This window comes from Embiotoca jacksoni, unplaced genomic scaffold (genome assembly GCF_022577435.1).
Source record: "Embiotoca jacksoni isolate LCO1_2020_lvr unplaced genomic scaffold, fEmbJac1.0.p SCAF_18, whole genome shotgun sequence".
In the NCBI taxonomy this organism is placed as follows: Eukaryota; Metazoa; Chordata; class Actinopteri; family Embiotocidae; genus Embiotoca; species Embiotoca jacksoni.
In genome coordinates this window covers 5,768,015-5,781,694 of record NW_027185318.1, presented here as the reverse complement: position 1 = coordinate 5,781,694, position 13,680 = coordinate 5,768,015, and the positions used below count along the sequence as shown (strand labels likewise).

At 40.2% G+C, this 13,680-nt stretch overlaps 1 protein-coding gene across 1 annotated transcript in view; it reads right to left on the bottom strand.

Annotated features, from left to right (window-relative positions):
* Window positions 1-649: 649 nt before the first annotated feature.
* Window positions 650-13,680, bottom strand: part of myo6b (myosin VIb) — a 35,228-nt gene continuing 22,197 nt past the window's right edge. Inside the window, exons 25-33 of the mRNA XM_069152330.1 lie at window positions 13,388-13,538; window positions 11,475-11,683; window positions 11,264-11,342; window positions 9,019-9,179; window positions 8,842-8,904; window positions 4,720-4,823; window positions 3,247-3,381; window positions 2,673-2,888; window positions 650-2,060 (exon numbers count right to left, since the gene is read on the bottom strand). Coding sequence (XP_069008431.1) covers window positions 1,861-2,060; window positions 2,673-2,888; window positions 3,247-3,381; window positions 4,720-4,823; window positions 8,842-8,904; window positions 9,019-9,179; window positions 11,264-11,342; window positions 11,475-11,683; window positions 13,388-13,538 — 1,318 coding nt within the window. The 3' untranslated portion in view covers window positions 650-1,860. The remainder of the gene's footprint in view (window positions 2,061-2,672; window positions 2,889-3,246; window positions 3,382-4,719; window positions 4,824-8,841; window positions 8,905-9,018; window positions 9,180-11,263; window positions 11,343-11,474; window positions 11,684-13,387; window positions 13,539-13,680) is intronic.

The window sequence follows — 13,680 nt, the reverse complement described above, 5'->3', positions numbered from 1 at the left end:
ACACGTGCTTGTTTTTGGCTTCTTAGATCTTATTAGATTTGTGTAAATGAGCCACATAATAATCAAATACTAAAATAATCAAAATATATTCATCAGACTAAAAGATGACATCAACCGTGTTGGTGGGAATGAAGTGCAAAAGTTGTTTTTGCACACAAATTAAGGGCAAATCGACTGACAGATTTGTCCTGTAAACTCACATTAATAGCTAAAAATATGAAGAAAATAAACATTGGAGAGGCTCTAAAACAAGTTTGTATCTCAAGTCACGTATACTTATGGCTCATTTGTGTTTTTAATAATATCTATAGCTTGTTGTTGGCATTAATTTAAAAACACAAACAGGAAAACCTAAAATATTGTGAATACTTAAACACTCTTAAGGTTCTGAAAGGAACCTTAAATCCTGCAGTTTTAATCAATTGGCCTCACAAACATTAGCTTTGCGATGGCATATGCACTACATTAGCCTTTGTTGTTAAATTAATCTTCACCCTAATCTTATTAGCCACTATTAGCATTGGGATTTCAGATCTATTTACAGAGCACTGACCACTGACAGCTGTGTTGTGAGTGAACTAAGTCACTCACAGTAACTTCCAAAGAAAGAACAATCAAGAACAATCTGGGAATACGTTTATTTTCTACAGTATTCCAGTGCGAAGGCCGACATACAACAGAGGATCAAAGAGGAAACATTTGATAGTGACGCAGGTACAGGTTTAAGTGAATAACAAGATTTTTCAGTAAATAAGAGTCTAAACAAAGGTTTGACTATCAAATGAGATGACGGATATGTTCCCGGCCAAACCAACAAAGTAGTCAAGTAGTCAACTCAATTAAATATTACATGAAGAAACACACACGACGCACACATAAATTGCATTATTGTCTGTAAAACAACCTCAAACCCACAAAACTGCAAACATGAAAACATTTCCCTTTCGCATAACAAATGAGCGTGCACAAACTTCGAGCGTCGACATAGCCGTATTACGCTGTGAGAAAATAACAAATGAGTAAAAAGACTTTCTTAAAAAGTGTTTCCGCAAGAAAAATGCACTAGACTTCATGAAGCTATTTTGCGAGTGAAAAAGATCTAATAATTAGCCATCACATGATTTTTGTTGCAACTGCCGCAGTCAAATTTGTAACATAAGATTAAAATAGGGTGTATTTTACATTAGACATCAAAGCTTACACCTATTCTTTCTCTTTATATGAACTTCTATTCACTCCATGTAAATCTGAGAAAAATCCGCAGTTTTTTTTTCTTGACATCTCATATAAACTGCCTCTGTGTAGAAATTCAATTATTTCCTAATCCCATCAGATATATTTATAGACACTAGATGGTAATTATAGTCTCAGTATTCAGAAAAACCCCAAAGCATGGAAATATAAGACAGTTGCACACCATTAAAAAGCGCCTCTACGCAGTTTGTCATGTTTCTCTGACTAATATATTGTTCCTTTTGCAGAGCATTAAGGTTTCAGGTTCATTGCTACAAAGGCTGTGCATCATTTAAGACTTAAGTGGTGTAATGATATTGCAATTTAAGGCCTCACAGTGGGAGACTCAACCCAAGCATGGATTGAGGAAAAACACTAAACACAAATGCTAACGCTACGCACGTGAGGTGTTACACTACAAAAGGTAAAGATATATATAAGAAAAATTAAAGACCATACAGGGAATAAAAAGAGAATGTTTACAGAGTGCCTACAGATTGTGTAGGGAGCATCTTTGACTGTGGCCGCATCCCACACACCACAAGTACGCTGTGCTCCTCTTGCATGTTTGTGTGTGTACCAGTGGTTCACAAGTTCGGTCTGCACCCTTATCTTGCTCGCTCTGGTTCACTTGAGGAGACTCTGAAGCATGGCGGTAGCGTGCGTTGGGCGCGCCTGCTTGTTCTCGATGGCTTTCTTCAGGTACTGAATTCCATCGCAGCGCTCCCAGATCTCCTCAAACTGCCTGGGCAGGATCTCGGCCCCTCTCTTCCTCGTCAAACCCGTCTCCTCCAGACTCAGCTCACACATCTCCATGTCGTCTTTGCCTGAGCGGTGGTGAAGCAAGAAGGTTTACTGGGAATACATACCCTTGTGTACAAGTACCTTGATCACAGACGTGGTTAGAGTCATCCATTTACTGTATATTGATTGACCAAACATCATTACATACAGCAAATTAAATAGTGCTAAAAATAATTCTTTGACAAAGTCTGCTTCCCATTTATTTATATCTTGATCAATTAGTTGATATCTTTGTGTTTTGAACTGTCTCTTAGAAAAAAAAACAGCATTAGAAGATTTCACTTTGAGCTTGGAGTAACTCAGAGGGCATTTCTTCTTCTTTTCTGACATTGTGTGGAGTAAATCAGCAGTGCCTAAAGATCAAGAACCCTTCCATGATGGATGGATTAAAGGATAATTTAAAAAACAAAACAAAACAAAAAACAATTCAGACTTTTCTCTGATTTTGTTCTGTTTGTGTGGCATACTGGATACTTTTACCAATGAAGCCTCCACAACTACTTAAACCTGAGCTGTAAGAGCCAAAAGGATTAACCCCATCTAGGGTTGGAGGGGATGAACCGTTGGGAGATAAGGGGCGGGTGAAGCGACCTGAGGGGGGCGGACAAAGCAAAATTAAAAAGCTGTTGACTCACCTGCGACCAGCACAATGGGCCGTTTGTCTGGGTGAAGCTCCATCTGTCTGGCTATCCAGGGCCCGTCAAAGTGAGCATACCACCAGCCCTTCTTTTTATTCTGGGGGTCCTTGTACTGGTCAGCAGGCCGGATAAAAGGAATGCGGAAGTATCGCTGTTGGCGGTTCATGGCCACCTCCTGATGCTGCGCCGTTATCGGAGCTGGGTTCTGTTCAGCTGCAGTGAAACAAAGTGTGAGTTGCTTATTTCCAGTGTTGGCAATATTTTAAATAAAGTAGCTGTCATTGCTGGCAGTCACCTGCTAATTGCAACAAATTGGCTGAATTTTTTAGGCTTGGGTGTTTTATCAGCGAATTGAATGTAGCCAAATACATTTGTGCAGATTACTAATTCCTGCCCATGAAAAGCGAGAGGTGAAAGTGGAGAAAACTTGTCACCTTTAACCTAATGTGTGCGCAATGAGGTATGCATGTGTTAATGTGCTGAATACTGTATGAGAGTGAGTGCTCATATTCACAGGTGTAACATTACAGTAAAGAAATGGATACTACAGGGAACACAGTTCTTTACTAACCATAGTCAGTGACAGATTTAGGAGCCCTCTGATCGCTCCCGTCGTCGTTACGTTTCTTGTTCTTGGACTTCCATGCATGATAGACCTTTAGACGACGGTGGAACTCCTCTCTGCAGGCAGCCAGGAGCTCAATGTCTGTCCACAAAGCTTTAAATTAGTGAGAACTCACAAAATCACAATTTTTGTTCTTGCTGAGCATTACATAAGAAGTTTGCCACCACTCTCACATCTTTATTTTGAATATGAAGCTACACAAAAAAACACTATAAAACCACAACTTAAAGTTTCCACACTACAAACAACATGTACCATGTTAAACAATGAGATTCATATTTGTATATTGGCAGAGTCTGGACAGAACCAGGCAACATGTCTATATGCTAAGCAAAGCTAACATAAAGAAATGAGAGTAACACCAAGCTTCTCTTGAGAATAAAGTAAGTGAGCGTGTTTCCCAAAATCTCATAATATACCTGATGAAATATTGTATGTAAGAGATATTTTGAATTTGATGAAATGCCATAAGTCTTCAATTTACTCGCTATTACCATTTGGAAGATAAATGAAACCCAGAACAACCTCCAATACCACCCAAATAAGGACAAAATAGCCAAAAACATTTCGAGAATAAAGTGCAACATATTGAATTGATGGAATGGATATTTTAATCTCTATTAAAGCTCAAAATATACAATGAAATATTATAAGGAGTTTGTGGGATTTTCTTCCCACTGCTGAAAAAAAGAACATTCACAACATTCAGTACTTTTTGTGAACATATGGCTGTAATCAGTTAGACTTCAAACACATTTTTTGGTAAGACCACCAACACTATCAAAGCAAATGGATTCCACAAATTAACCAGATGTCCTTGGAATCCCAAAGGGGATATCAGAGTGCTGATCAGAGTACTATATACAGTGGCAATTACGGAGGCATCGGTGGGGGAGCCAGCAGAAAGGCATCTGCCTTTCATGCTGACTGAGGAGAGGGTTGGCTGGGAATGACTAGGAAGAGCAAAAGTCAGCCATCTTCCATAATGGTTATAATTTCCTTTCTCCACCACTAAAACACAAGCTGATGAGCCATAGCAGCTGTGGGAACATCCTCACATGGGTCTTTTGATTTTTTTTTAGGCAAGACATCGTGTTTCCGTACTGTGTACAGCTGCAGTCTCAACTTTTTAACAGCCGCTCTGGCAACTCAAAAAAATTACTGAGTGAAATGTGGAGCTGAAAAGCTTGTGCAGAGAGATGTTTTCAGGCATCCAAAATGCCAAAACATGAGCTTGATGGTGAATGTTTTAATGTTGGGGCTGAAAACTGTAAATAAATTGGGATAAAAGGGAGGAAAGAGATGTATCATGAATTTTATTACGTGCTGTAACACCTAAATCTGTTTGTAATGGCTGCTTCAGAGCACACACACTCAGGGAGCATCATGCTGAAGCTGGGTGTGTTCAGGATCTCTCACCACAGGAAGTGTTGATGACATCTCGCAGCTCAGCATACTTCCACTTGCTGAGGTCATACTTTTTCACACCGGCAGCAGCTTTGGTCGCCTGCACCTGAGGACCTCTGTGGCAAGGAACAGATGCATGTGGGTGTGAGGGAGAGACAAAAGAAGGTAAGCGTGCCATAGGTAAGTGTGAAGAGGTGGGAGTAACACAGATGAAGGGCTTGACTTTCCTTTTTTTGAACTTTTTAACACTGACAATGATTCAAGTTTCAGGGAGGTGTCAGTTCCCAGAAGAACATCAGAAATCCGGAATTTACATAGTAAATTACTGTGAATTAAATTAACACTTGAAGAGGAATAATACTGGATGTATTCATTTTCAAGCATAGTGGGATATGGGATTTCAATGGCAGAAAATTAATATTGGATAAAAGTCAGATTTTTTAAATATACCTGCCACAAAAAGAAACCAACGCCTCACTTCTTTCAAGCCCTCTTCATTGTCTCAGCCAATGAAATTAATTAAAAGCCAGTCAGCAGGGGAGCTCAGGACCACAGTTTGTCCACATGCTTGCTGCTTTAAGTTTCAACTCCACTTAAAATAATACAAAGCTCTTCTAAAGCTACAACCTGCCGCTTACTTCTCTGAGTGTTTCTTTTTCAAGCTTATGTTAACAGTGACTGAAAAACAAGGTATAACCATGCAGTGTTTTATTATATAAATCATTAATTACAATTGATTGAGTTTCAATTGCTTAACAGTGTGCTGCAGAGCTCTGAGCTCCTGTCTTCTGCTTCCCTGCTGAGTCGAGGCTGCTAATTCAATAAGACACAGGATTTGCCTCTTCTATTTACAGTTGGCATCGCTGCTAATGTCTCTGAGTAGAGGGCGGCTGATCTACAAATCATTAGCGAGATTACAATTCATAATTCATACTGACTGCAAAGATTAAACTGATTCAGGATCATTGTCATTCTGGCTGAGACATGTGCCAGTGTGTGCTAGTGATAAAGCAGACACCAATCTTTTTTCTTTTGTTGCAGGAAGGGAATAAAGAAGTGGAAGCAAAGCAATGGCTGGGGCTTTGCTTCTGGCAGTAGGTAAAGGAGAAATGAAAGGCTGGAGGAAAATGAAAATGGAGGGTCGTCCTTTAGCTACTAGTACTGTATACTTCTACAGCACGAAAGCTTTCTCATGTTTAAGCTCTGCGTTGTGCACATGCAACACACGCAGCTTTCTTTCTTGCAACAGATCTTCTGCTGGCTTTCAGCTGAGTCAGAGTAATAGTTAGAGACACCTGCGACGAGGCCCCTGCAACCAACACTGACAAGATAACATTGGGTCAAATGTAATTTTGTGCCGACTGGACTTACAGATAAGGCCTCTATCAGCTTCGGGAGGACTTCTCTTGCCTTTAAACACAGAATGATTGTAGACATACTGCGTTTCAAATGTTATCTAAAATAGCTGAGTTCAAATTAGGACTAATGTTTAGTGGTATGAGGTGGGCCGACACTGAAAGTTCTGTGGTTTCAGTAAACTTTTTAAATACTGTTTTCAATCAGTGGCTCTGTCTGTCATCCCAGTCACTCCTGATTAGCTTCACAGTGCACTATATCTACCCACTGCCGTTTTTTTTTTTTTATTTTCCACAATGGAAGGAAAAAAGTATTGTCCATGGCATGTGCAATACTTTCTGCCAACAATCTGCCACAATACAATGAACTTCCAGTTCACGATAGAGAAAGCTACTGAGTGTCTATTACATAGGGAATAGTGAATGAGTAAATTAGTGAATGAGAGAAAGAATAAGTGATTTTGGAAACAGGATACTAAAGGTTCTTAGTAAGGAAATTACATTTTGAATACAGATATTCTGTCTCCAAGGTAAATGGTCATATCATTCATTTATAATGTACCCATTGGTGTCCTGAGGGGTGTAAGTTAAGACTCGTGAAATTAAATCATAAACTATACATGTATGGTGGTGCTTCACAGTTTGTGAAGCCTTTGTAATTTTCTATATTTCTTTATGAATTTGATCTAAAACAACATGTTTTCACACAATTCTTAAAATAAATGAAGAGCACCTAATTAAACACACGAGGCAAACATTGGTCATTTATTCATTGAGGAAAATGATCTACAAAATGTGTGGCAAAAGTATGTGAACCTGTAGGATTATCAGTTAATTTGAAGGTGAAATTAGAGTCAGGTGTTTTCAATCAATGGAATGACAATCAGGTGTGTGAGTGGGTGTCCTGTTTTATTTAAAGAACAGGGATCCATCAAAGTCTGAGCTTTACAGTTTATGTTTGTATATAATGGCACGAACAGAGGACATTTCCCAGAGAGCTCAGAAAAAGTTATTGATCGTCATCTAGCTTGAAAAGTGTTCAAAACCGTATCAAAAGACTTCCACCGATCCACAGTCAAATAGATTGTGTAGAAATGGAGGACATTCAAGACCACTGTTACCCTCCCTAAAGGTGATCAACCACAAAGCTCCCTCCAAGAGGAAGGCATGTAATAATCTGCAAGGTCATAAATAACTTCCTCCACCCAGCAGAGGTCCCTAGTGTCTCTGTGTGCCCAGTCTCCTGCCGGCCACGCCCACCACTTCCCCATTCTGTTCACCTGCAGCCACTCTGCAACCAGCCCAGTATATTTACTCCCAGTTGGCCAATACCAGGCTGCTGGATAATGCATTTCTGTCTGTCTGAGCTTACACCTTACTTTTCCCGAGACTTTGGTGTCTTTTTATTTTGTGAGCTCTCACCTGCCTGGCCCTTTGTAATTTCAACAAGCAAAGTTCTCCATTTGCTTCACAATCAGTTGTGTGTTTGGGTCCCTTGTGAAGATGTGATAACTGCTCGCCCAAAAGAACATTGCTTGCTGCCTGTCTGCAGTTTGCAAAAGGTCACATGGACAAGCCAGAAGGCTACTTGAATAATGATCTGTGGACAGGTGAGATCAACATATAACTTTTTGGTTTAAATCAGAAGTGTCATGTTTGAAGAAAGGAAAGCACAGTATTCAAGCATAAGAATTCCATCCCATCTGTGAAGCATGGTGGTGGTAGTATCATGGTTTACACCTGTTTCGCTTCCTCTGGGCCAGTTCGGCTAACTGTCATTACTGGCACAACGAATTCTGAATTATACGACAGAATTCTAAAGGAAAATATCTGTCAGCAAACTAAATTTGGACAAAAAAACCCAAAACATGCTGCTAGACCCAAACACAAGTCCCTTTATCAAAGAATGGTCAAAATTCAAAGTCCTGACCTTAATCCAATAGAAATGTTGTAGAAGGACTTGAAGCAAACAGCTTAGCTGTGGACACTCGGCAACATCACAAAGTTGAAGTTGTACTGTACAGAAGAATGGACTAAAATTCTTCCAAACTGAGGTGCATGAATGATGAACAGTTACCGGAAAGGTTTAGTTCCACTTATTGTTGCACAAGGGGGGTTACATCAGATAATGAAAGTCAAGGGTACCATACTTTGTCACTCCCAGATATGTAATTTTGGATCATTTTCCTCAATAAATAAATAAGTACAATATTTCTCATTGATTGAATTTAGTTCTCTTTGACTTAAGTCAAAATCTAATCTTTTAGGTGATATTTATGCAAAAATAGAATAGAAGAATAGAATTCCAAAGGGTTTGCACCTGGAGCTGGAGATCAATAACATTTGTCAAGTTATATAAAATATGTACATTTAAATTTTCAGTTTAGGAGACAGGGGAGACCAAGAGATAATAAAGCTGGAGTTTGTGCTGTGCACCAAAGGCTGCAGACACGGTTTTAACCACTGCAGACTCATGCAGAGCCAGTTAAGATCAGAGAAAGAACAAGACCACATACTGCACTTTATCATCCACCTCTTATTTATAGTTGGGTTTGGCATCTTTATGCTATAAATTATTTAGTATGCTACAAAAGATACAAAAACCTGATAGGGGATGTCTTGAGAAGGAGAATCAGAGACCTTGTGTTGGTATAATCTGACATCCATGTAGTTTGGAGATTAAGGACTACAATAGGGATTAAGACAGAGTGAGTTACTACTGTTGGTGTTGGGTATATTTGGAAATTGGCAGTTATAGAAGGCTCTACTGATATCTTACATGGCTCTGGCTGAGGATGAAGAGATAGGAAGATCTGAAAAAGAGTCATCACTGGAGAAAACACTGCAACAGGAGAAAGGCAGTTACACATGCACGCTGAGGTCAGCATTGCTCATTTACAACACACTGCACACAAGTATCATGCAAAGGTGTGCAACATATTTGCATATACTTTACCTGCGAAGGCCTGCATCCATCTGGCCTTCCTCAGTAATGAGCTCTGCCTCACTCTGAGCGATTCTCATGGCTAACTCCCTGTCTCGTCTCTCCTGCTCCAGGACGGTAGCCCGCTGGACCTGCTCCTCACGCTCTTGAGCCAACTGGATGTCCAGCTCCGCCTGTAAACACAGACACACACACACACACACACACACACACACACACACACACACACACACACACACACACACACACACACACACACACACACACACACGCCACATACGTTAGGACTTAATGTGACTGTATAAAGTCCACACAAACCTAGTTCCTATCAAAATACTAATGCCTTGTGTGCCAGACAATTCATAACAATTAGAGCTCTGCTGTGTGCCCAAGCCTGATTAGACCTATTTACCCAGTTTCTTGGGCTGCTAATACAGCTTTACTGGTTTATTTGTGTCGACACAATAGAGCATACACAAGCAGTATCAAAAATCAACAAATTAAAAAGACAAATCTCCCAATATATGCATTTATATATAATATATCGACCTGTCCAGGGTGTACCCTGCCTTGTGACCCTGTTCAGGATAAAGCGGGTATAGATAATGGATGGTTGGATGGATATAATGTATATCCATCTGCTATCTTATTATAGAAAGCCACTAATGAAGTCCACAATGTAAATTTTTCTCAGAGGAGCTTTAAATATGAAAACCTCTGCAGGTGAGAATACACTGCATTATTCATGCTGTGGGACAGTCTCATCAGCTGCTGTTACATGACCGGAGTGAAGTATGAGAACCTAAATTATGCTTAAAACAGCATATACTCTCTGTGGTACTGTCCTTGTGGTTTTGACAGTCTTTCCCATTAAATTTAACATACTGTTTGCAGAATAAGGCCCTCGACTGAATCCCTCAGTAACATTTCACCAGTTCCAGAAGTTAGAGATGTCCTTTGGTTATGCAAATGTTCGTCATACTCCTGTGAACTATAGGAATAACACACGGAAAGTTTTTATTTTGACACAGCAGAAAATAGAAGAGCGCATCAGGCAAATGCCATTAAAGCCCCAGCAGACACCCATAGAAAGTTTACTGGTGCAGTTTGAGCCTCAGAGCTGCGTAGAAACAAACTTTGCAATGGGTTTCCTGAGACATGTGGCGTTGTGACAGCCTGATGTCATCTGCCTCACGACTCAAAATAAAATAACAACATGCAAATATCCAACTAGTCTGAGGTGAATAAAAGGGGACGGTGGGGGGAGACTGTAGATATAAAGGGGACATGATGTGGTAGGAACAGGTGGATGAATGAATGGTAAGGTAAGGTGAGACAAATGCAGAACTGAGGAGGAACAGATGAGTGTCATGAAGAGGGCAGAGGAGAAAAATCAAAGAAGTAAATAGTAATGAAACAAAACAAGTGACAAATTAAAGTGAGTGAGTGAAACAGACAGAGCTGAACAAAAGTGACAAAGTGTAGATGTGATTAAAGGGGAGATAGTAAAAACACAGGACAGCGTCTGGAGGACTAAAGTAGTTTTGTTTGGAGAAACTTGGCAGGAAGTGGAGTCATCAATCAAGATGCAGTGGGTAGTCCACTGGGAGTATGACTAACGTCATGATCCAGCTGCTGCTGTGGGAGACCAAAGAGCAAACGGATGTCCCACTTGCAGGCAGAGTTTGCTTTTTTATGCTTGGAAGTATATCCTTCATTTGTCAGGTCAGAATGGTACTGCATAAAATTAACTTCAAAAACTTGTGGGTTCCAAGAAAACAAATGCTCAAGGGAAATTTACAATTCATGTTTGCTCATGGTTTACCATCTAAGATTGAAAGGTCGAAAGACGGTAAAAATGCCCATCAAAAGTTTAATGAGACGAAGGTGACGTTTTCAAAACTGCTTGATTTGTTGGACATAAACTTGAGTCCAAAACCTTGTGCGATTCAGTCAAAGCTACCAAATGTTCAAGAAGCTGGAACCACAACATTTTTGGTAGGTTTCTGTGGTCAACAAAATATTGCTCAGTTTATTGTATGCGTGTGAAATAGGGGAGACACCATGAATAAATGAAAACTAATTCAATGTACTTAACATAGAAATTTGTAACCACATCATGCACCTTTTCAAATTGAGACAAAGGTGTGGAAATTGTTAGTTTCCCCAAATTTCTGTCATGTGCTTCACAACTTTTCAACATACAAGTATAATAGCGTTAAATGGAAAAAATATCACATTTATTGGGGGTCCAAACCTGCATAACCTTCTCTTCCTCCTTTCTCTTTTTTCTGTCCTCCTCCTCCTGCTTCCTTTTCAGCTCCATCTCTGCTTTCCTGCATTTTGAAAAGACAAGGAAACAAGGATTCACAAAGAGCTTGACAGATGGCTCATTAGTCTCAAACCATTTGTCATTACAACTAATATTTAACAAATCCACGAGTAATGTTGCCCTCATTGTCACGTACAATCTTCTGTCCTCTTCCTCCTGTTGGCGTCGTTGCTCTTCCTTCTCCCTCCTCTTCCTCTCTTTATCCATCTCTTTCTCGATGTGTTTCAGCCTCTCACCCTCTTCTTCTTCCTGCTTCTTCTTTTGCATGGAGGAGAGCAGCTGCTCGGAGCGTTTCACCAGTCCCTGATACTCTGTGTCGATCTCCTTCCAGGTCATCACCGTGGCCTAGTGATCAAAGTACGAAGAGTGGCAAGCCGAGGTCAAAAAGGAGGAAGAAGTACATTTCTTCATCCAACTGTCCATGGGTTGCCTGAACCCCATTACTACTGGCAAAGTACAAAGATTTAGTTGTCATGCAGTTTAGACAGGGAGAGTGTAAACCAATTTGTTTTCTGTAGCTACAATTTACAGATGTTCCATGAATGCCTCACACGTAGACCATTAGTAGACACTACAATTAACATATGTCCCCTAAACGCTTCATGGTCAGGATATCAGTAGATGCTACAGGCAGGTATGAGAGCAAAAATTAGTTTGAAAAGACTGAAATAAGGCATTTCATGTCAGATTTATTAAGCTGAAACTGAGTGATATTATCTACATGCAAAAAACAAGTTATGCATTTTAAAACTAAACTATGTGGACGTAACCTTGGTATCCAAATTTGATATTGAATAAGCAGGCATTTTTCAATGCTATTAAAAATAATTTGGTTGGTTGCGTACAAGTTCAGTACCGTGCCCTACTCATTTCTCAAAGGTGTGTATTACCAATAAAAACTGATGAGATGCCCACACAAGATGCAACCATGCTATTCTGAGTTTGTTGGAAGAAAATTCTGCCCTGTGTTGACTTTGTCAGCGAAGAGTCAGGGAAATAGAAATGATCAGGAAGTGTCTCAGAGCACAGATACCCTGACTCGGCACACAGTTCTGTTCCCGTGGCACAACCTTCCCATGCGGCAACAAGTAAGACACTGACTGACACTGTGTCTGTCACCGGCACGCTGCACTCACAATGTTCAATTCTCCCCTCACTTGTCACATAATAAGCTGGGGGAGAGCAGGTCACTGTATTGTGAAGATTCATTACTGTGAGTCAACAGTGACACGGGGAGGGAAGATGACAAGGGCTTGTCCCCGACGTATAGAGGTCTGAATGACAGCCATTGGCATCTTATGCATTATTCATTCACAGATGCCATGCCAGGAGCAATTTCTAAGCACTCACGACGCCAAGAGTGTCGACGGTGGGGATGCTAATAGGCTAACAGATGAACATCGGGGAGGTGGAGATGCTGATTGGGGCAGAGGGTGGAGAAATGGCCAGGGGTCACTGCTTCTGTACAGTCAATCATAATACCTCGAGGAACATATGAGCACACTAATCATACTTGTTGATTGTGCACAGGTAACTGGAGGATAGAAAGAAAATCAACCCGACTGGAGAATTCAGGCTGCCTAGCATATGAATATGTTTGTGATGATTTTCTGTACCTAGAGGGTCTAATAAGATAGGTACTTATTGCTCAGGGAGAGCTGGGATTTCACTAAGAAAGTTTGATAACTTAGCAAAACAGCCTCACTAAATTGAATTATTGGAGAGGAAAGGATTCTTCTTCACTGAGGTCTTCTTTTTATCCTGAGTTAATGAAAATATTGATTCTGAGACAAAGAATGAGAAAAGGGAACAGCACACTTAGGAAAGGCCAGAGTGCGCAACGCAAGGAGAAGGTCACACAAGACTGGTTGTTGTGAAGAGCTGCAGGTGTGAACGCAGGTAACCATATAAATATGAGGCTTAAAGAAAAGTATGTTCTACAAATTATTCCCTGGATAAATACATATAAAACAGAGTGTAAACCTAATAACTGAATCTCTAAGTGAGCCATAATCCTTGGGTGATAAAAAAAAGAAGTGGACCCATCACCTTTATCTTTGCTAACAGAGCATCTATGGAGGCAGCCAGCTCCTGAACTTGTTTGGCCATCTCCTGTTTGCCCTCCTTCAGCCCGTTCACCACCTCGTTGAACCGTTCCATGTGTTTCTTCAGGTTTCGAACTTTCACCATGCCATCAATTCTACAAGGGAAGAGAAAAATGCAAACGCACACATGAACATGTAATAAATGCATTAGAGAATATGGAGAGCTCAATTCAAATAATAAAATAAGTAATATTGCCCTTGTAGACATTTTTATTCAGTTCAGAGACACCTCCACTT